The 24,604-nt window shown below is 38.1% G+C and overlaps 1 protein-coding gene across 1 annotated transcript in view; it reads left to right on the top strand.

Moving 5' to 3' along the window:
- The window catches only part of ATP10A (ATPase phospholipid transporting 10A (putative)), a 110,354-nt gene that overhangs the window by 73,218 nt on the left and 12,532 nt on the right, over window positions 1-24,604 (top strand). The window contains exons 8-15 of the mRNA XM_066545200.1: window positions 8,251-8,468; window positions 9,957-10,151; window positions 11,626-12,187; window positions 17,494-17,597; window positions 17,769-17,895; window positions 19,950-20,134; window positions 21,477-21,798; window positions 24,121-24,197. Coding sequence (XP_066401297.1) covers window positions 8,251-8,468; window positions 9,957-10,151; window positions 11,626-12,187; window positions 17,494-17,597; window positions 17,769-17,895; window positions 19,950-20,134; window positions 21,477-21,798; window positions 24,121-24,197 — 1,790 coding nt within the window. The remainder of the gene's footprint in view (window positions 1-8,250; window positions 8,469-9,956; window positions 10,152-11,625; window positions 12,188-17,493; window positions 17,598-17,768; window positions 17,896-19,949; window positions 20,135-21,476; window positions 21,799-24,120; window positions 24,198-24,604) is intronic.

Genomic DNA, 24,604 nt, shown 5'->3' on the forward strand with positions numbered 1-24,604 from the left:
AAATACTATTCTTCATTCAAGTATTTTGTTAACTCTGTTCTGCAGTTTGGTTTTATAACCATCTGTTATCTTTTCTGCAGCCTTCTTGTTTAGATATGATAAAATGTCTATCACAGTTCTTTCTGGTTTTAGGGTGTGCATCAACAACATTTCATTGCTGTGTGCTTACTTGCAAATTATTTGTCAGCCACTTTTCTGTGTCTTGTACCAGAGTATCTGAATTTCCTGCATACATTATAACTGATGCCATCCTGCTCTCCACCTCAGGTTTAGTGAAATAGAAAATTCTAAAATCTTTCACTTAGGGGGTGATCTGAGTCTGCCATATATGCTAGAAAATCAAGTAAAATGCATTTGCCTTTTTTGATCTGTTTCAGAGATGACACTACATCTTCACATATCCAAGTATTTTTTTCATGCACAGTGGTTTATTTCTTGGAATCAAACTTTGAGTAGCACTTTATATGAAGAAGTTAATTTAAAATTAGTGTACATGGGTCAGGATGCAAAAGCTGCCAATAACAGGTCATTTAGCACTGTAAAAGTAGATGTCTAAGGATGGAAATAATCTCGATCTGAGCTCTTTCATTTAAGTTGTTATTCTGCTATGGTGGGGTAGCAGTGCCTGTCATTTCAGTTGCTTGACTCTGCTCATGATAAGATCCTGTTTTCAGTTTTGGATAGCTGGACAAAACTTTTAACTATTCTTTCAAATTTGTCATGCCAGATGTTTGCCTCAGGCATAAATTTTAGGAGAGAAATTTCAGTTATAACAGCACCATTCAGCCATATCCAAGAACAAGGTTAAGATGTAGCAGACTTTTTTTCCCATGGCAAGATTTTCTGGCAATTTTTCCACTGAAGTAAGTTGGAGGCCCTATGTTCTTGGGCTAAGCCATGCACACACACAGAGCAGGAGAGTTCTGTCTACACTGGCAAATTGAGGTCTGAAATTTCCGAACTTTTGAACTCTTATTCTCTTTTAAAGCATTTTTTTTCTGCATAATCTAGGACTACTGCATATCTGTTAATTACTCAACCAACAGATTGTGAATAGCCATCATAAATTTCCTCTATGCTGCTTTATAAGCTCTTCTCCCTAAAATTTATTCAGAGTTATGAGAAATTATCCCATTTTTTTCTGTTCTACTTGTTACTGTACTGCATTCGACATTGTCATATCTCACTTTCTTGCACCCAGGGAGTGCATTAAGCAATGCACATGCGTTCCCTGACATGGAGATTGATCTTTCCCCTTCTTCCTCTCCCTACAAATGCATTACACAATTCTGGGGGGTTGGGAGCTACTTTAAAGGTGTATTCTATGCTGTGTTCAGTTTGGCATACTTGAGGCAGCATGTCTTTTTCTTGAGTGGTGGGACTATCCTTTTTTTTCCTTGTAAATTCATACCACAAAGCTGTATAAATTCCCCATGTGAAAGGTGAGCTTTATGATTATGAGGGAGAGTTCTGTTTTGCATCAGACATGGACGTGTTAATTATGATTTTCATCACAGAGGTTTATGCGGACCTTGTGCAGGGTTGAAGCAATTATTACATGCTTTAACATAAAAACAGAAACCCTGAGTGAGACTTAATACATTTTTAGGCATGGGAAGCAAGTTTTCATGAATGTTCTGGAGAAAACATTTTCCTCCAGAATTCTCTATAAGCTCCAAGTTTCTTATGACTGGTGGATGGCGCTTTGCCTAAGAGTATTGCATTGTTATAGTCTAGACAAGAGGTGACAAAAGCATAAATAATAGAGGGCAATAAATTGCACTAGTGTGAGACAGAATGAGCTGGAGGTAGTACAAAGTATTACTCATAGGTTCTGCTATGCAAAAGCTTAGCACTGAAGAGGAATCCAGGAATGTAGCATACGTAATAATAGTTCCATGATGGAAGCACTATGAAATACCCGTCACTGTTGAGGTCATTTACAGTATTTTGGTGGTGGATTATGCACTGATTTGGATCAAACTATGGGAATTCGCACTGCACATTTAGTTCCTGTGGAGACTGTATTGACAAGGATGGGATACTAGTTACCTAATTGCTGATATTTGCGTGGAGGATAGTAATCCGATAAGTTTACAGTTACTGGAGAAAATTAAACACTTCAGGGAAGTAATTTATCAGATTTTTTTTAGTCATCTATGATGGTTCTCTAGTACCATCGTACCTATTTCTCTGTCGTGTAGAATTCTCTGTACAGACAAAGAGAATTCCCACCTCATGTCTGTATGACTATTATTTTCTCCAAAGGTTCTTCTTGGCTGGCAGAGTGTTAATTTAGGAGCAGGGTATGCCATGGACCATTCCATGTAGAAGAATGATTTTCCCATTCATAAGTGTCTTGGGTATTTACAGAATACCCATTGGCACTATACAATGCTTAAATGCCAGAATTACTCTTCCAATCAGTAGTACCTTCTAGCCCAAAAGAATGGTAGCATAAAAAAAAAAGAGAAAATGTGTTCTTTCCCTATATGTCAAATTGCATGACCATACCAGCACTCTTCTTTCAGACTAGGAGGCAGCTCCTAAAAATTCTTAGAACTGGCCATGCCCCAAGTTTGCCTGCTAATCCCAGAGACAGTAGGTGCCCAAAAGCCCACTGTGCTTCTGAAAGTCCTTACATGATTTAGCTACAACCAGATGGTCTTGGCCTGACATTTGTTGTAGTTGTTTTCCAAATGCTGCATTAATCACCCTCTTGCCTATAGGATGTGATCTGTTTTTCTAGTTTTAGCTACCATTGTATGAAGCTGTTGACAAAACACAAATTGAATCTCCATGAGTACAACCACACAAATCTGAAAAATCTGAATTTTTCATTCTTTGAATTCCTCCCCTTTCCTTCCAATGACTGAAAAAACTATAGACAACATAACAATAAGAGAAGTTTATGGAAGTGAAGGTAGATGATAAAAACCTCAGTGATTTTCTCTTGTTTAACAAAGTTTCTCAATCACTAAATCTGAGAGAGAATGAGTTTCTTACTGCTGTCCAGTTTTTCTTGATGAAGGTTGGCTAGCAACTAATTTTTATAGGAAAATACATTATGTTAAAAAAAAATCTTTCCTACTTCAGGGGGCTGTTTTGTAGTGGAATTTTCTCACTCTTTTTGTGTGCAGTCATGAGAACATAGCTTGCATAGTCCAGACATATTAGAGAATTATTTTTTCTTTAGGATATAGAAATTGAAAAACCTTTTCCATAAATGCAGTGGTTGCTTCCAAAGGGATTTCTCATCTGCCACCTTTAACATTTGACGAGCTTCAGAAACCAGGATAGTCCATCTAGCCTTTCCCGGAAAGCTGAAAATCTTTAGCAGAACTGGGTGCTTCAGGCATTCTGTGTAGCTTTTTTGTACTTTCTCTTTACCTTTCTTACTGCTTTTTTGAAAATTTCTAATTGGTAACTAATGACAGAGCCAGTATGAGGAGATGTAAAACTCAGTACATAGGGAGTGAGTGCCCCATTTTAAATCCTATAAAAGACAGAATAACTCATCCCTAGAGACAAGTACTACTCTACTTCTCTCTAACCATATACCTACACTAACATTTTCTCTGAAAAATCTCAAGAAAAAAAGGAATCATCTCAGTTTCTGAGTAAAGGGTTCTTAACAGAGGACTTAAGGTTATTAAGCCCCTGGGGATGTCAGGGGATGTCAAAAGGTTAGAGGAAGGGAAATCTCTGGTGCTTTCTTATCTCAAGGCTTGCTCTTATGGGCAAGTTCCAGCAAAATAATTTATGTTAGCCAACTTGTACAAATTTATAGCATTCTAGCTGCTTGTCTCAATCTTTATGTAGACGCTAGAGTGCACTTTAGAGTGAAATAAACTTGCACTTATAAAATAATAAAGAAATAAAATGGTGTGATGGTGTAAGTGCTGAACATACAGATTTACTTAGTGACAGTTCAGTAGCAGCCTTATTGACTGGTTTGTGGCAAAATGGAATTTTTCCATGGTGAAATAGTGCCCACACAATGAGACAGCTTAAGTATTCTGGCTTGAGGGGTCTGCAGTTTCATGCTGCTTGAAGAAAAATTCTTTACAGGTTCCCAATCTCACATTTCAAGTTCGTGGAACATCTGGCTGTGTGGCAACAGTCTCTGTCAGCCTGAGAAATTGACTCCTTGTCATAGAGCATATATGGCATGGAAGGTAAAACAGAAAAAAAAACCAAAATCAAAATGAAATTAAAGAAAAGGATTTTTAAAATAAAAAGAATTTATCTTCAAGAAGATAAAGAATTTATTTTCTCAATACTTGGCAGCTATTACAGGAGTTTTATTTATAGCTTCTGCAGTCTTATGAAAAATAAAAGAAGGTTAATGGAATAAGTATTAACTGTTGTTTCTTCTTTGTGTCATAAATATAAAGTGGAGTACAGGATAGTGCAATCTGACTTTCATAAATTGCATTGCTGTGTTACCAAAGTTGTTTGTGTCTTTGCCCTTAATAAGAAACTGGATAGAAAAAAAGATCAAGGCCATCAATTTTTAGTGCTGAAACTGAAAAGTATCCCACAACAATGTCTCTCAGGTTATAATGTTCACAGGAAAAGGCTCTCAATTGGAGGGAGCTGAGTGGGTGGAGAGAACAGCATGTTCCCAGAGAGGCACGCACTGCACAGCTGAAGCAGTGTGAACCTTAGCCAGAGCATAACGGTTGAACCGCGCTTCATTATTTCTTTAAACTCTTCAATTCTTGCTGCATAATGCGTAAGACTGCACTTGAGAAAATGCTGAAAGGTGCTCAGGCTTCTTTTTGTTGTTGCTGTCAGGTTTTCCTTGGTATAAACTGAAATAACACCATTTGTATCAAAAGAATTGCATTTGATTTGGTTAAATGAGATTCTAGTCTTGTTCCTACTTTCCTTTTTCCTCCTTTTTCTCAGGGGCAAGGACAATTAAATGGATGTGTTACAATAAAACCTGTATAGGGAGCAAGAGATAGCTATTATAATAGAGACTAAAAAGAACCACACTATCAGTGTAATGCTAATAAATAAACTGCTGCATTAGAAAACAGCTTTTGCTATGTTGAATAAACAAAATATGTTTAGATGTAATAGAAGAAAGAGCAATGAGGAATCCAGAGATATGGTATGCAGCCATAACTGTATTGTACATGAAATGCATTCTCTGCTTAACCATAGGGTTTTTATACAGGGAATAAAATTATATTCAGTTCAGGATCTTTGAGGTCTTATATCTCAAGACGTATTTTCAGAGCAAAAACCTAAAGTAGGTGTGATTATTAAAGAAAATGTATCCTTTTAAAAAAAACCTCTGCTTGTAAGGGAGTTGGACCAACTAAGTGGCACATTTTGCAAAGCTGAAGTAATTGTAACATCTCTTTCCCTGTCAAGGCATGTTACCTGTTATGAGAAGAAGCAGCTCAGATTTCTGTCTAGCATTCAAATGTCCAGCATCTATAGTGAAAATATTATCCCTGTGGCAAATCCAAACTTTTCTTATGCTTTTCCTGAGAGTGGCCATGTCCATATGCAGCACTAGTTCTGCTTGAGGCTGGTTTTGCTTCTAGAGAAAATGAGCCACAGAAATGTTTTTCTTACACTTGATTTAAATCTTAAATGTTGGTAAAGTGTGGAAAACCTTACTGCTGTGTCATCTTGAGCAATGTTTTTTCAGCCTGGGGTTAGCAGTGTGTAGCAAGGAGCCTGCAGAAGATCATGAAGGCAGAGGTTGCACTGTCTGACTGGGCACTGCCCTTGCATGGGTCTCATCCTGGGGTGTGCACTCCATCATACCTCCCCAGTAGAGAGAAGGACAAAAGCTCTTCAGTGTGATGGTCCATTCTGGTTCTTGAGGCATCATCTTAAATTAACATACTGTGATATCCACATGGCTCCTTCCTCCCTTCCTGAGCAGCAAGCAGTCTGGCACAGTCTGGGTCTCCTCTTGATCCAGGGCCTGGATCTCTGCTTAGTAGGTGCTGCAGTTCAGTTTCAGCCCTCAGTGTAGACTGCTTCTGAGAGAGACAAACCTATAATCAGTTGAATTAAATTCACACTGTAGGGATCTGCATTTCCACTGGGAAAATACACAGAAGCTTACAGAGCAGAAGAAAGTGGGAACTAGTTGGCAGAAGTGATGGGAGAGGTTAGAACTGCACCGGCCAAAAGCACATGCATGAAATTGCAGGAAGCAGCCTTTGGAGGTGAAATGAACTTCATTTACTTGTAGCTCATTACCATGCAATAAAAGGGCCAAGGAGACCAGTGGCCTCCCTAATTCTTTGAGCTGTCCTGTAGGTTCTGTAATACAAATCATAGAACTAGGCAGGTCCTGAAAGGAAAAGGCAGCAGTGCTGTGGTGTTCTCTTGGAAGCTGTGTGGCTCAAGGAGCAGCTGCCTACACAGCAGTGAATGTGATGTTGCTCAGCCTCCTGCCACATGACACAGAGGAACATGAATCCCACCAAATAATGCTAATGAAGAAAACTCCCCAGTCATTCACCATCAGCCTCAGGACCTGGGCTGCAGGGCTCTATTCAAGCTGTGGGGCAGAAGTGAACTGCAGTGTGTCCTTTCTGTCTCCAAATGTGCTATGGTCCATTCTTCATCCATGGTCTGAATTTTTTGCCAGGAGGAGCCAGAGTGCAGTGGAGGAATTGCATATTTAGGCACAGAGTTAGAGCAGTGACCAGGTGAGCAGTCACAGCCAGGACTGAGAAACTCCCGTTTCCTGGATTTCAGACAAAGCCTATACATGTTTCAAATGGAGTTGAAAAAACCTCTGATGCATGATACTGTAGTGATAGAGCTATCACCATGTACTGTGTGTGGTCTGCTTTCAACTCCTCCAGCTGCTTTTTGACAGCTAAAACATGTTTGGAAATTGCAGTGGATAGTGAGGGTGGGTTTTTCTTTGTAAAGCCAGCTACATTAAAAGCGATCATGTGCCAAACTCACCCTATAAAATGCAAGATTATTCTCAGGAAGTATTTTGAAATAATTTCTTTGTTTGTTAAAGGCCTGAATAATTAACTTACATGCTAGTGATTTATCATTTGCTATTATGAAAATCTAATTTGTTACACTGGATAACCAAAGCAAACTGAGCCACAAGTATGTAACTTGTACTGTATGGTGTAGATTATTTTGAAAGCATAATGGAAAACTTTTCAATGAATACATAATGAAGGAATAAATAGATACCTGTTAGAGTGGCATTTGCCTGCCTAATGAATCACCCAGATACTAAATGTCCATGGTCTTTAGGAATGAAAAAATATGTTGTACATATTTTTGTATATAGCCTGTACAACAGGCTTTTGTACAGCCTGTCATTAGAAGGGTGGGATTCCACAGCTGTTTCACACCTCTGCTTTCTGTTTCCTTTTTGATTTCTCTATATCCAACTGCCAGGATTGTTTTCTAGCAGTAATTGACTTGGTTGGATTCTTCACTGAGGAAGTATTCATCTAAAATATATCATTTGGAATAACTCATTCTGTGTAAACCAGGAATTGGTCACTGCAGCAGATGGTGATAGGAACAAGTGTTGCAGTAGGTGAGGGTCCCCTGCTTTTCATACTGCATGCTGCATTGTCCTGTCATGCAGAGAAGAAGGCACAGGCTCCACAGTGGTTTTAACACTAGGCTAGAATTTGGGTTCATGTCTCCACTCTGCAGCAAATGGCCCTGAGCTTAAGCAAGGCTTTAATGCTGTCTGTACCTCATCTCTGTGTGTAAAGCAAAACCAGTAGTGCTCTGTAGGTGTGGTGTTCTGGGTACATTTCAGGTGTCAGTAACTGGTACTCAGTAGATGTGACATGTTGGCTGGAAAATACTTAATTTGAAATTTGTGTTGGAAATGACATGAAAAATTTCTGGATTGTTTATTTCCTACTCAGATTTCAAGTGAAGACCAAATTATTTGGTTGATTTCATCAGGCAGAGCTGGAGAATAGTCTTCAGGGATGCACTGAATTACTGCAGAGTCTAACTGCCTTTCAGAGAGAATGTGATGACAAGGGAGACAGTGCATTGTGTTACATTTCTAATTATGTTATCTGCATCCTCCATTAGATACTACCATTCAATTAAGACTACACTATATCTCCTGGTAATGGAGATTATTAGTGAGAAAGCACAGCATAATATTAAAATCAGATCACCTGAAAAAAAGTCACCATGTCCCTCTCCCTCTTTCTAAGCCACTTTGAACATATGCAACATTTGTCCCTCTTTTTTTTTTACTGATAGCCAAACGCTTAGCAATGTACCAAGAACCTGATTCAGAAGAAGAAGAGGCAGCCCCAAAAGGAGGAACTCTGTCCCAGCGGGACAGTATCTGTAGCCATCAGAGCATCAAAGTGATTCACAGGAGCCAGAGCACCAAAACCCACCGGCGCACGGGGAGCAGAGCTGAAGCAAAAAGAGCCAGCATACTCTCGAAGCACACTGCATTCAGTAGCCCAATGGTAAGTCATGAGAACTAAATGCACAGTGTCCTGTATCTTGTAATAGAACCATGTCTTGGAAAGAAAAAGGCAAAGAAATCCATAGCACATTGTGTGACTCTTTATAGATTTCATCTTGGTGTTTTCCTTCTGTAGTCACAGCTGTTTGTACAAAAACAATGAAGTCTTGGCATAGATCTTATCAAAATGCCTTGTCTGCGCAAACAAGCTGAAGGTAAAGACAATCTGAAACGTTGGTTTGAGTTATAATTTGAGTTTGGAAAGAAAATGTATGTCTTCCTTTTATCTACAGAAGCTCAGAATAGCATTGAGATCAAGGACTTGAATTGTTTGCATATGCAAATTATTTTATATTTTGTCAGAGAATTTTAAAACTATCAAGTGCTGGGGTGGACACCATGTATTACAATTCTTAGACACTGTTGGCATACACCATAGCATAATTTTTAGTGTGTTTCAGTAGTTATCAGTCGACTGCATGTGTTGTATTTTGAAAACTAAACATCTTTACATTTCAAAATGTTGCTGACTTTATGTCCTTACAACTTCATTTGGTTTATTTTATACTGCTGTGACTCTGTGTAAGTTTTACATCAGCTAAAAGGTAATAAGAGGAGAGAGGAGCCAAGTTGTGTCTATTCAGGGATTTTGCATTGTTGCACTGTTGACAATAATTCACCCTTAAAGCAAATTACAAATATAGACAATGAAAGATGCTTTTTGCACTGGTGAATTTCTTGATTTCATTCAAGAAGAGTAAGCTCTTTTGATAAAATTCCAAGCTGCAGATTTTATACATGGAGTTCTTTGGTTGCTCATATTCATCAGCTGCTGAGCATCAAGAGATAATATTCTACTGAGAAAAGAGGCTTAGATCAGTTTATCTTTTAATCTTTTGTATCCTTGCCTCCCTCTGTGTTGCAAAATACTGGAGTTTGCTCTGACAAGAATTCTATTAAATAAGTGGAAAATACTGATGAAATAGACTTGAAAGGGCTCAATGTTTCAGTGTAAAAAACCCTCATGAATTAACTTCAAATGTGTGGGTGGTTGTTGTTCTCTAAGAAACAATTGAAGATGGTTTTATTTTCTACAGTGCTGATGTAAAGCCAAACTTTAAATGTCATTGCCGTCTATTTTTTCCACACCTCTGGTCTGCCGTGTACCATACTTTAGTATTAGATAATAAATGTCTTGAATTAAACAGGAAAGAGGGAGGAAAATTAGGATGTAACTCTCCTCCTTTCCACTACCTCCAAAGTAGATAAATATTGCTGCTATAAATATTTCACATCATTTCTACCAGTAGGCTCATTGTTAACTGTTTATTGTCTAGAATGGGTGTGTTACAGTTCTTTCCACCTCTACTCTGTGATGTAAAACACACAAAAAACTCTTAATATTGACACTGCTGTGGATGCTTTAATTGCATGTTGCTGCTTTGGAAATGTAGAAGCACAGATATTAATCACTGGTATTTGTTACTAGGAGAAGGACATCACACCTGACCCCAGGTTGTTAGAAAAGGTGAATGAATGTGCAAAGCATCTGGAGGTCATGAGGAGCCACGAACAGCCATTATCCCATCTGAGTCCAGAACTGTGCGACGTTTTCGACTTCTTCATAGCTTTGACTATTTGTAACACAGTCGTGGTTACTGCACCTAATCAGCCCCGACAGAAGGTAAGTTAAAGAAAAAGGAGAAGAGAGTTCAGGCTTCTTTTGCCTTGATACTAAATTACCAAATTATTTTATTTGCCTTGATACTAAATTATCAAATTAATTATTGCCAATTACTAAATTATCCCTGGTAAGCTAGGGAAATGAAAACCTCCTGTTCTACTGAGAAACAGCTAGGGCGCTGATGACTTGTAGAACTGAGTGAGTTTAATAATGCATTAGCTGAATGGAGCGTGTCAGCTATTTCACTTGCCTCCATGACAAGATATTCCTTCATTGACAATTTTAAGATACCTCTGAAACTCTCCGGATTTCTTGTAATTTATTCATTTAATAAGCATAAATATGTAAGCATGTGTGGAAACTCATTTGTAAATGTGCAAAACTTACCAGAAAGGGATATAAGCTGTCAGTGAATAAATATTTCATATATATGGATTAAATTAAGAAAATGATGAGATATTTTTAAAAAGTTTAAAAAGAGAAATATACCTGAAAAACATCACTTAAAACTTTCAAATTATGTAAAAGATGCATCTTAAGCTCATTATGAGAAATAATGATTGTTAGGGTTTAAATTGGCCTTTAACTAGTGTAATTGATGAATGAGACTTTCAAGAATGCATTCCCAAGATGATCTGTAAGACAAAACTATAATGGAATGTAATATTAAAGCTCGCCAGCAGCTGGAATTTCCATTCTGGAGAAAATTCTGCACTTTGCTTCTGTTCCAGATTGGAATAAAAAGTGAACTAGTCTGCAAAATGATGTGGTTTTGTGCCAAGGAAACATTTGGAGAATGCTCAGTTCGGCTGTTTCAGGAATGCTACACTGTTATACAATAATATAATATATATTACTATGAATATGCTATTACTAGTGTTGCTGCTGTGTCTTTAGAACAGATTTGTGTGAACTGAGATGAATGGTAAGTCTGAAGCAAAATGCTTCAATGCTGAAAGCGACGGGGGAAATTACTTGTTGCAACATGTGTCTTTTGAGAATATTTTCAACGTTGGCATATTCTCATTAAACTTTACTTCTGCAAGATATCACCCTGCTCAATAGAAAAATACTGCATTAACTTTTTTTTCACTACCTTCTCTGAATATGCATGAAGGATGACAAGTTCATACTAATGGTAGCTTCTAGTATGCACTGCTGATGGTGATGGTGCAACAGTGATAGACTATCGATTTGTCATAGTTGAAGAGGTGAAAGAAGAAAAAACTGTTTTAATACAAACATATGTGCTTTCGTACACAGGTATAATTCTGAAGTTCTAGTGAGTTTTTTGTTGTTGTTATATCAGTGTTGTCCATTTACTTTCATTTCTCAAAATACAAATACCATTACTTTTTGTCCTCAAAGAAATTGTACTCTTTAGTTGGAGATGCTTAGACTGACTATCAGTGTCAGAATTCTTGTTCAACTTTTCTTTGGCATTCGTTCATTGGTGGGTTTTCTTCATCTCAAGGTTAGAGACCGATTTGAACTAAAATCTCCAGTAAAAACCATTGAAGACTTCATACGAAGATTCACTCCAAGTCGCTTGACCTCCGGCTCTAACAGCAGCAGTTCCTCTAGTCTAGCTACAAGCAAATCAATGCACAGGTTTGGTCTGAGCACGCTTTCATCTACATCTACAGATAGCACTTTATTGAAACTGGAAGAGAAGCTGGCATACTCTGCACAGATGAATAACAATGGCTACAGCTCCCAGCAAGGCAGGACAGCTTTGGGGGGTGCACCTGAGGAAGGAGAACTCCGTTATGAAGCAGAGAGTCCGGATGAAGCTGCTCTCGTCTATGCAGCAAGGGCATATAACTGTTCTCTGGTTGGAAGGCTGTCTGACCAGGTATCAGTGGAGCTACCTCACCTGGGAACCTTAAACTTTGAAGTATTACATACATTGGGCTTTGATTCCGTCAGGAAGAGGATGTCAGTAGTGGTCAGGCATCCTCTCACAGATGAAATAAATGTTTACACTAAAGGAGCAGATTCAGTTGTTATGGATCTTCTTCTTCCCTGCTCTTCAGGTACACCTCTTACTTACATTTGGGGGGGTTGGGGGCCAGTCAATTGCTGAAGATCTCATAATATCTTAATGCCTTGTCTAGCAAGTAGATTTGCATGCTTTTAATTTTGTAGAATGGCAACCATTACTCTTCTTTTATAATACTTTGTAATTATTGCAAATTTTCTGTAACAAATTACTGGTTCCTTACTTCACAAGAATGAAGATAATTTCTGTAGAAGATCTTCTACTTGTAAGCTTTATTTTAAAGGAATTTCTTACAACTGAGACAAAGCAATTTACATTTCTTTAGAAAAACCTGCCTGGCAATGCTTGGACAGTTGAATATTTTATATGAAACTGAAGTACTTTTTATTCCTATTTCCCTCTGTTTCATTTGTAAGTCCTTACATCCATTTGCTGAAATATGTTGCATTAAGCAGCACATTTTTTCATGTTTAACTATGCTGCTAAAGGGCAGTGTGAATCAATCAGCCATCAAAACAGAAAGGTTGTGGCAAAAGATGGAGAGATGCTGTTCAGACAAGAAATCTTGGCTTCAAATACATAATTGACTAGCAAGAAACAGACATGTAGCTGTGAACATGGAATTTCCCTAAAGCATGGAGAATTCTTCAGCAACCAAATGTCCTGGGAAGCAGGGATAACTTTAAATAGCTAATTGTAATCAGTTGGTTTCAAAAAGAATCCTGTAAGTTTTCATAAGTTAGAGGAAACTCATGGGTTTCAGTTTGTATTAATCAGTTTGCATCTAATTTACTGTATTTTCAACACTGAATTTCATGCAGTGTTTAAAGATTACCCCAATATGAATGGACAGAGCCCCAAAGTGCTAAAGTTACTTCCCATGTTTCACTAAAGCATTGACTTTGTGGTTATTTTGACATTAGTTGGAGTAAACAATTGTGAAAGGCTTACACTGTGTAATTTTAGTTTAACAAAACACAGAAAAAATGTTGGCATTAGTTTTCTGGTTTCAGCCATATAAATCAAAGCTGAGCCAAAAAAATTAAGAACAACTTGTCCTTAACTAACAACAAAGTATTCATGAATAATTTTCTATTAAAGATCTGATATTACAGAAGGCATGTAGATCATGTATAGAAACTTTTTTCCTTCCAAACTACTAATGGAGAATCTTTAGCACTGAAAATTTCTAATACCAAGAAAATAACGATTGGAAATGAGTTTCTGAGAATGAGAACTGAACATTTAGAAAAGAAAAAATATTTTATGCCAGGTCTTAAATTTTTTGCCACCATATAACAGACTGTGTTCAAAGTTGCAATGTCCATTCACAGTAGACTCAATGGATTAAGGAATTTTCAGGGAAATTTCTGGCAGGTCTAGAACCCACCTAGGTAAAAACAGTAAGGCCAGTTAGAAAATTTAAAAATGGTGACATTATCAAAGGTGACGTATGCCGGAAAAGAAGCAGAGTTCCTGAAGGACACTGTGGAAATGAGCAGTGTCTGTAGCTGGGCAAATACAGATTCCACCATCATTACAGGCAAGCAAATTGAAAGTGGTTCTGAAATTGTGAGGGAAGTTTTTTGTTTTGATTTGGGTTTTTTGTTTGTTTGGGGTTTCTTTAGCCCAAATTGAATGAGTTCTGGTGTGCTTTGCTTTTGCAAGCAATGTAAAGTGCAGCCACTAGAACACCATAAGCAGTTCCCCTTGTTTTTTCTAGTCCTCTTAAGCCCCTGCTGGCTTCAGTAATTCTGTATGTTTCAGCAGATCTGTCTGTAAAGCATTTGACATTTCTCTTGAGTATCTTTCATGCCTGGAACTGAATTTGCTGTCTCTGCCTGAAGTATCTTAGTGTCAATGGATGTAGAGGGAGCCTAAAAAGATTTATGCTATGGCTGTTATCTGTACTGTGGGATCTGTCGTTGGTTTTATCCAGTTCACTGGTGATGGTGGAACATGTGTGTATGGGGAGATGTAGAGCTACAAGAATTCAGTCATTTATCATTTTAAGGAAATGACTAAAAAGTGAATGGACACGACAGCTAATCCCACAACTCGGTCTTTGCTCTCTTAGTGCTTCAGGGACATGTGAACTGTACACTAGTTAAGCATGTGTCTTGAGACTTCTCTCCTTAGACTGAAGGACCAAGGCAGTACCATGTCTGCAGTCTCCCAGCTCAAATACCACATGGCATGAAACAAAGATTCCTGTTTGGAAGGATAAGTATTTTGGAATATAATGAGAGAAAGAGCCTGAAATCAGAAGCAGAAGTATTATGTTTTAGCTTCTTTATGTCTTATAGAAAAGTATAAAGTGTCATCAGCCTCAAAATTTAAAAAGATTATGAATTGACTCCATTTGCTCTGCCTGTATATCTAGTTAAGACTGAGGAACCTAGTGTATTCTGATAGCAAACAGATATTTCCAAAAGCCTTGAAATGATTCCCAAGAGTGTATTGTTTTTACTTTATCTCACCAGTCACCGTGTTCATAAATAAGAAAGTTACTGTTTGAGTCAATACCCAGCTCGCACAGGAGCTGTGAACATTAATCATTGAGAACACAGTGACTGCACTGCCTTGCTGCAGTCATTGCAGCTCGAGATTATTGGAAGGAAATGAAGAAGCAGAAGGCCACTAGCTCTCTATCATTCTTCTGGAGGGGACTTCCTTGCTGTTTTTCACTGACATGGGGCATGTGGTCACACTGCTCAGAGCAGACACTGCATCCCAGCTAAAAAAAAACATCTCCGCAACTGTGTTTTGTCTGCATGAGGTCCCTTCCCTCCTTCTAACTTCTGAGCACAAGATAAATCTCAGGGTAGGACTGATAAGGCATATGAACAGCTGTAAGGGGCTTTAGCTGTCATTGGTATGCCGGGAATGAGAACTTGCTCAGAAAATAGTATACACATCTCTAGTTGTAGAGAGTTGTTGTCTTTGTTCATTGAAGGAGGTATGAGCATTTAACATTATGATCACTGCATTAGCACCTGTGGTATTTAGACAGATCTGAAATTATTAACACCACTTAACCTTAAAGGGATAGAAACAGCTTTTGATGTGTTTAAGCACCTATTGAAGTTTGCATCATTTGAAGTCAGTGAGCCACTGAAATAGCCACTCCCATAACATAATTTCTTGTGGGATATGCAAAAAATATGTCATTTTTCTCCAGTATGTTAATGTTTCACAATAAATTGGGAAGAATGCTTGCCTGCTTTATTGTTGTAAAGTTAAAAAAACCCCTCACTAATACAAGAAGCCCCGAAGAAGGTTTGCTGCAGTACTTCTTCCAGAAAATAAAATTCCTATGTTACACAGCAAAGTCACATGTGCCAAAAAGGTTATAATGTACTGGTAGAAAAATAACAAAATGAAACTGTGTTAGGCTGCTGGTTCTTATATGCTTATTTCCATATATAATGTAAGAAAGGGCTTTCCAATTGCAAGTAATACTTGTAGGGATGACCTTCTGGAATAATATATCTGTATTGTCCCTTTGAGACAATCAATGCTGATAGCATAGGTAGTATTAACAGGTAGATGGACAGGCCCATGAGAATATTCCCACCAGTCAGTGTTCACCACATCACTTTAATCAGATGGAGCTGAAATGAACATATGCAGGAAATACCACTATCTTCACAGAGTCCCTTAGGAACAACTGTGTACGTATACTGTCAGCTTTGCAGACCTAGAGAGGACAGAAAAGTCTTTAAAGGTGAGACAGTAGCTGTACAGTGAGTTAAATGTTCTCATACATGGTTGAGATAAATGGAACAAAAACCAAATATTTGGATTCCAAACTCACAGTTCCCTTATTTCTACAAAATCAATACTTGTATGAGTTTGTCCTGGAGCATCTGGAGGCCCAATTACGCACTCTGCTGCTGTATAAATATGAAAGTGCTGAATGCTATGTAACTTTATAGACAGATATAGGTATACAGTCAACATATAGCAAGATCAAATTCAGTATGAGTGCACACTGGTTAATGGGCACTGAAAAGTATAAACAGTAAGATACTTATGCCATCAAATTTGTATACCTGTATTAAGTGCTTAGTATAATGGCATAGTGCCCACAGGCTCTCAGTATGAGAGATGAGCACATTCAGTGCTGTATGTAGTAGGTCTCTTGAGGTGCCCAGACTTTGGGTGAGGAGTGGTCACCTGACTCAGTGACTGGTTATTGTTCAGGTACCAGTAATTCAAATATTGCACTTAGGAACAGCTCTAGTTGCAAAATTATATCCTGAAATGATTTTACAATGCCCCAAAAAATTCAGACTTTAGTTAAAAAAAATGTATCACATCAGGGAGTAGAATACCTACCAGAAGGTACGAGTCATTCTTACTCAATGGCTCCAATCTAAAAATTTCCCCCCTTGTACATTTACTTAAGTCCTAACCTTCACCTAAAATTCTTATTATTAAAGATTACTACTACAGTACATTTTTCATGAACTTGTCTCAATCCTAGATGATAAAAAAGATGCATTACCTCTTGTTTTTAATTTTTTGAGACATTCTTTCATGTAATAAGATGGAACAAAATGTGCTGCCATCATATTTAGTACTCTATGTTGATCACAGAGTGAGCACAGTGCACTAGTCCCAGCTAAAGAGAGAAGAGAAACAGATGTTCAGTCCTCATTTTGAGTAGTTACACATGGCTTTAAGTGAAGGGTTAAACTAAGTGGAAGTCTTGCTGATACATCCAAGGTAGAAGTTAGCTGTGAGGTCTGCAAGTGCAAATTCTGCTCTAAATGAAATCACAGTCACACCCAGAAGTTGTGTTGATTCAGTCTGATAGGAAGTATCAGTACAGCAGTAACAGACAAAAGGACCTTCATGCACTTAGATATTCAATACAGAGCACTGTTTCCACTTCTTTCCAGATATTAGCCTTGGTGGAAGACTGAGTGCTATTTTTAAGTGTTGTTTTTCTGCACATGATGAGCTGTGGAGAAGCAGGAAAAACATTTGCTAGTAGCATATTTGAAATCATACTTCTATTTCTGACAGTATTGTTTGCTGTGAAGTTTATAGTGATTTCTTAAAATACTCGGGTGAAAGAAATACTTGAGTAAAGAAATAGGTCTTTCTCAATTTCACAGTGACTTTTTCGAAGCAGAAAAACAGAAGAGAAACAAAAAGATATTTTTTTTTAAAAAAAACAACTTGAGTTTCCCAGGAAATATCAACACATCTTTAAAAGTATCAGTTATAAAGTGCTGGTACAGTAAGCACTGTATACAAGTTTTTATTCTCTGAGGCAATTCAGCTGCTGTTATTTTTCAACAAGTAATTTATGGTTTTATTCTTATCTAGATGACCCTCGGGGCAAACATCAAAAGAAAATACGAAGCAAAACCCAGAATTACCTTAATCTTTATGCTGTAGATGGGCTGCGGACTCTCTGTATTGCAAAAAGAGTAAGTAAATGCAGGCTTTTACTTAGCTTTTAAGGAGAGTCTTTACAAAGATTACTGAAGATATTTATTATTTTATTGTTCTTGATTCCTAACTTCTTTTTCATTTTATTCAGTAAAGTATGGATGCCTTTGCATCATATTGACTGTGCCCTCACATACTCTTTGTAACAGGTTCTCAGCAAGGAAGAGTATGGCTGTTGGTTAAAAACTCATTTAGAAGCAGAATCCTCTATTGAAAATCGTGAAGAACTTCTGTTTCAGTCAGCACTGCGGTTAGAGAAGAATTTGCATCTGCTAGGTAATGAAATGAGAGCTGGACATGAAATTAAAATGTGATAAAAATTCTGAAAGCTTGGCTATGAAATCCATTCTTTCCCTTAAATTGTTTCTGACAGTATAGAAATTGGCTTTCGTGGGACTTTATCATGGCTGTCATGTGCAGCACCACAAAGGAATAGGATATAATTAACATAAAAGACATACCCTGTTTTCCTGCTCCTCCTCATTTTATCACTAGTGAAGTAAGTGGAGTAATAGCAGGGATGAATTTGACACAATATCCTAAATGGGAACTGCTGCTTTAAAGAAGAGGAAGACTTGGCCCAAGCTGTCTACAGAATTTCATTAGTTCAGTACTGCTTCAAGGTGTCAGAGGCTTCCCTGACTCCAGGGGCACCAGAGACACACAAAGCATAGCTCACAAACTGCATCTGTGAGAGGCATCAACTTTCATATACACCAGGTTCAGCGCATGCACTCAGGGCCTGTGTATTCTATGGCAGGGGGGTGCAGTTAAAACCAGTGTATGTAAAAAAGTATTGCAAGAGGTAAATCATACTCTTTTAAGCTGAGATGTTCAAAGATGTTCACTAATTGCCAGCATGGATCTGGGAGACAGATCCACCTCACCCAACTTCTAATGCGTCTACTACAGATCTTTAAGGCTCGACATATAGATGAGAAGACAAAATGAGAAGACAAAAAAGTGTAGTTCATTTGATCTGACTTAGATATCTGCTTTAGGATTAGATGAATCATGCCCTTAAAGTGTCTGGTTCTCTTCCCTGACTTAAAGGGGGGCATGAGTTGCCTAATTCAGACCAGAGTAATCAAGATCCCACCATGGGTGTACCTGTTGGCTCTGGCTGCACTCTGAGATTAAAAAAAAAAAAAAAAAAAAAGAAAAAAGTGAGCTCTGGCAATCTGGCCAGTAGTAAACGATCAGTTCAGTCATTCCCTAAGAGCCTCTTAATGTGGTTTGTAACCTGCAATGATCAGTAATCATTAGGTTGTGGGAGTAAAAATTCAGTATGGAATATATTTTTCTTTATTTGGATAGCAATAGCTTTCCCAACATTTCCCTAAGAATGTGTTTTCATGACTGGTGCTCAGAGTTAAGGGGACTTCTATTGTTAATTCTTTTTTTTCAAGGAAGAACCATAGAAGAAATAATTAGCTGAGAAAAGTTTATTTTATTTTTCCTGTTGTTCCAGGTAACTTGTATGTCTGTCACTTCCTCATTTGCTAGTGGCAGGGTTTGCATTTCCTCACATTGAAGTCTCTCTGACACTCAGTGGAATACTGATGTACCAGTGGTGACACAGAGCTTGGTCCTGAGTGCCTTTTTGCCACTTCTCATATATATGAAAATCTTGTCTCAGTCAATTGATTTATGTAAGCTTAAAACAGATACCCAATGTCTTGTAACAGGTAGAAAGATGCATTGAAAGCATGAAAATGCACATTTTACTGTCACATCATGGTCAACAGATTTATGATTTATTCTCTGCTATATCTCATTTGGGCACTAGCATCTTTCTGCAAGAGTCAAGAGCAGCAACAAGGCACTAAAAGGTTTATGTTTGCAGTCTAATCTGTTGCCAATCTGCCGTCCTGCTATTAGTCCCCTTCAAAAGAGAAATTTCTAGTGACCCACTCTCTTCTTGCTGAGAAAAGGCAGTTAAGACCTTTAGGAACTGAAATTATCTCCAAGGACCAATACTTCTCTAGCAACATTCAGCAGAAATAATATAGATATAGAGCACAGAGACAATAAGCCTTGTGAACCTCTGGAACTAGGAGTGGCATCTGGTGGCTTTTGACATTTTGAATTCTGGATTTGTTATTTACAACTGTTTACCACAGCTACTTTCTTTTCTTCCTTCTCAATACCCCCAAAAGCTGCCCAAATCTTGCAACTATTGGTAGTTTAGCTGTCTCCTAGTAAAAGTGGCTGCTGGTCTGGTTTTGTGGGTGGTTTTTTGGTTTTTTTTTGTAATCTAAGCTTAAAATTCAAGGGCAGCCCTAAATGTTCATTTAATATGGAATATTTTGCCTTTTTTATGTGCTTAGGTGCAACTGGCATAGAGGACCGCTTGCAGGATGGTGTTCCAGAAACCATCGCGCGCTTGCGCAAAGCTGGGTTGCAGATCTGGGTTCTTACTGGAGACAAGCAAGAAACAGCTGTTAATATTGCATATGCCTGCAAGCTACTAGATCATGATGAAGAAATTATCACTTTGAATGCTGAATCACCAGTAAGCAGATCCAATATACAAGTTTTGCTTTATTTTCAACTTGTTACAATTAAAAGTTTGATGGCTTTTTTCCTTTTCCTTTTTTTTTTTTTTTTGCTTCTTTTTCTGCTTCAGCTATAATTTTCAGGTAGGACATGGCTTTGAATACTTTTCAGTGAATCATGCTTCTAAACCATAGCCTCATGTATCATTACCTTACTGAAAATATATAACTGTGTGCAGTGAACTCCACCATGAATGAAAATATGCCCTAGCAGCATAAATCACTTTCTTTGGTATGCATTCTCAAAACATCCCTATTTCTGTGTATTGGCACTAATGGGTCTAAAAGCAACCTGTTATTAAGTACATGTTGAGAAAGAAGGCAATTAATAACCTGTTGAGAAATTGTGCTTTGCTTTATGCACTGAAATGTAGTATTTAGATAACTCAGTCATTCATGTTTTCTCAGGTGGCTTTTTCTCTGGAGATAGAAGCAATATTTAAATTTTGACACTAACACTGAGAGGCAGAAAACCACATCTACAATAATGCCTTGCTTCCTAACAGACCTTTTCTAATCCTTCTGAATTACTGATCTTTCCTGTGCTCAGTTTGTTGCAAGCAGTCACAAAGAGTTTACTGATATTGTCTAACATACAAGGAACCAGACTGATAGTGCTGTAGTCCTTTTAAGGGGTGATAAAATTGGACTTCAGATCAGCAGAGGAGAGGTAGGCCATCAGTATTCAGCTCCAATTTCTTTCAAAAAGGAAGAAAAGATAACAGCAATTTCCATTCTTGGGTGTATCAACTGAACTGGTAAATTAATTTTCCATGGTTTTTCTTTTTAGTCATACTTTTCTGTAAGACCAATAGCATTTCTTTTAAATATTCTTATATTCTCAATAACATCTTCTAGTTGAGTATGGCTAGGAGAGAGATTTCAGCTTAAATAACCTTTAATTGGCCTTTAACAATGCATAACTCTTTGATCTGAGTTGTGGGCGTATACATGGTGTTCATCACCGTAATGGTGTTCATCACCATACTTAACTTGGTACCAATTATATATCATTTCTCAGCACTGTTATTCTGAGAAGGAGCTAAAAGAAATTTAGCATACAAAAGTACATGTTAAAGAAGAATTAGATTTTAAGCCTTTCTACTCTTTACTGTTGTCATACCTTCTGCAAGAGTTAAGTGTGTTCAGAACAAGTAGAAGATTATTAGAAATTAAAACTTCAACAGCATAGCAAATAATACATTCCCCATATTAGTTATGCCTAAACATACAGCAAACAGAAGCTTTTGAATACATATTCTTTTTTCTCAAGCACTTTTATTTTGAATTTCTTTTCAGGAGACATGTGCTGTCTTGCTGGAGCAGTGTCTGCAATGCGTAGAGTCTAAGTTTTCAAACAACACAATAGACGGAGCTACTGGAAACATGACTGTTGGGTTCACCCCTCTCTATCCACCTTCTTCCCCTGTGCTTTCCAGCTTGGGCCTAGTCATTGATGGAAGGACTCTAGCTTATGCCCTGGAACCCACACTAGAAGATAAATTCCTTGCACTAGCCAAGCGATGCCGTTCAGTCCTGTGCTGTCGCTCAACCCCACTCCAAAAGAGCATGGTAGTGAAACTAGTCAGAGACAAACTCAAAGCAATGACCTTGGCAATAGGTAAATACCTCAGTTCATACTAGTCTGCCTTGATGTATACTGTGTCTTGAAAATTTTGATTTTTTTTGACATGCAACAGGACCCTCCCAGCTGCCTCACAAGTTAAGCAGCCTTCCAGTTTTGTCAGGAAACATGTTGAACAATTCTAATATATTTATTCTAACATACTTACTCAAAACCAGGATAAAGCTCTGGAGTAGTATTTGGGATTTCTTCCTTCAGAAGTTAGATAATCAGGACCTAGTTATGCTAAGAGGTTTTGACATGTCTAAACACAGCTGTGAAGAACTGGGTTATCTTATGCTGGGCAAAACACCATTTTGCAATCACTGTATTACACCCAAAAATACTGTACTCAGTGCTGTTTCATCCAATCATGCCTAAACTCAAGGTTTTGTGTTTATCATCACAAGTCACCCATACAGCACAGGCTATGACTTGGCCTTGTCATTATAGAGAGTGGATTTACAACTGGTATCATAACAACACTTACACTTCCCACCTAATCACTCAACTGGCAAAGGGGAGATTTTGGCAGTCCATCTCTCTTAAGTTTGACAGGATCTTCCATGTTTCTATGATTTTTACACAAGTCAATCAGCTCTTCTTACCCTATCTCAAGTTTAGGTTCCTGTTTCATTTGAAGATATGATTTCAGCATATACTGTCAGAAATACCCTTGTTTTCATCTATCTGTGTTGGTAAATTATGTCTGGAACACACATGGGTGGGACCTGCCCGTGAGAAACCCTAAGTACATAAAAAATTGCCAGACTTGTGTGACATCAACATCACCAAATATGTGCTGATTATTACAATCTTCATGCTGAATGTATTATATCTTGCTCAAATATGCCTCCCTCCCACTGAATTTATATCTTTGGCTAACTGACTGTGGACATAATAATTTGCATATGTTGTAAAAAAAACATCTGGCTCATTAACTTGAATTATCCAGAATGCTTAAAACAGTAGTGGAGACTGGACAGCTTGTATGTTCATTCTTTCTGAGCATCTTGAGCCTACAAGTTGAGCTTAAGCTCCTGCTCTGGCTTAAAGCCTAGCTGTATGCATCCTCCCTTTTAACCAACGTGAGCTAACTTAGGTTGTAGCCTGGAGAAAAGGAGACTCAGGGGTGACCTTATCACTCTCTACAACTCCCTGAAAGGAAGGACTACTTCCTTGTAGTCAGGTGGGGGTTGGTCTCGCTCTCCAGGCAGCGGCTGACAGAATGAGAGGACACAGTCTTAAGCTGCACAAAAGGAAATATAGGTTGGATGTTAGGAGAAAGTTTTTACACAAAGAGTGATACAGTACTGGAATAGTCTGCCCAGGGAGGTGGTGGAGTCACCATCCCTGGATGTGTTTAAAAAAAGATTGGGTATGGCACTCAGTGCCATGGTTTAGTTGAGGTGTTAAGGGCATGGGTTGGACTTGATTATCTTGAAGGTCTCTTCCAACCTTGTGATTCTCTGATTCTGTATCACACAGTCACAAAGACATCAGCTTTGGTGAGTGGATCCCACTCTTACATGTGCCAACAGCAAGGAGACTGGTAACATGTGGTGAGAACCTCAGCCACTGAAGTTTAAAACCAAGTGTCTTGCCATAACCTAACACATCATTTTCCATTAGTACCCTGGCTGTAAATGTAAGACGTTAAGAACTAGATACATATCTCATTCTGCTATCCTGTCTACAGCACCTATCACTTGTGAGATCATAATTAGAAGCAGAGTAGGGGGTGGTGGCTCTGCAACCATTCCAATTAAATCTACCAGTCTTGCATGTACTGAAAATCTTGGACTGGTCAACCCTACTCTCTTGACTTTTTCTTTCATTCATCATTTTAACTTTTTTAGTATTTTTTACAGTGTAGACATTTTCATTGGCTTTAGGCCTTCTTGCACATTTAATTCTTAGTCATACCTGATTGCAGGCAGACTCTTAATCAGGAAGCAGAAGTATTGGGAATGCTTATTCTCATCATTCTACTGTTTACTATTGGTGTAGTTCAGGCCTGATACCTAAATTTTAGGTATTATTAAAAGAGATGGATTTGTTTTATTGTTATTTTCCTGTGATAAAAATGTCTAAAAAGATCAGAATGTCTTGGAAACTTTGCAAGCTTTGAACCTTATATTCTAAAGGTGTATCCTCTCCTACTGCACATCTTCCTTACTATAAACAACCAACACTTAGTAAATGTCTCTCTCACTATACTCAACCAACACTCAATAACAACTGTTTTTCCTTTGTTTTGTTGCTGCCAGCTGTTGTTGGTCTGCTAGTGACAGCAAAACTGCATTTTGTCATCTTTAGGTGATGGTGCTAATGATGTCAGCATGATCCAAGTGGCAGATGTTGGTGTGGGGATTTCTGGTCAAGAAGGCATGCAGGTAATGTTGCTCATCCAGTGGCAAGCACTCCCATGAAGGCATGAAACAGCCACTTCCTATAGGTCAGATTGTTCAGACTGCCTCTGGATAGTCAGCACAAGTAAAGGAAAAGCAGCATTTGTGCTGAGGAGTGCCAGTGCCAGTTTTGTCTTATAAGGGCTCTCGCAGCTTGAGTTTGAGCTCACACTTGTTCTGAGATCTATGATAAGTTTAGAAGCGCTCTGACTTCTCAGAAGATTGAACTTACCAGATCTCTCTAAGCAATATGATTAAAGAAATAATTTGCTAAATAATTGTTTAAAGGAGAAAGAAAAAACTCAACTATGCATTATTTAAGAAATAAAGGTTCATGTTATTCCCCTCTCTCCTGTATTGCTTGGGTATACTTCTTCTATGGAGTGGCTGTG

Source organism: Molothrus aeneus, chromosome 2, assembly GCF_037042795.1.
Source record: "Molothrus aeneus isolate 106 chromosome 2, BPBGC_Maene_1.0, whole genome shotgun sequence".
NCBI classification, from domain to species: Eukaryota; Metazoa; Chordata; class Aves; order Passeriformes; family Icteridae; genus Molothrus; species Molothrus aeneus.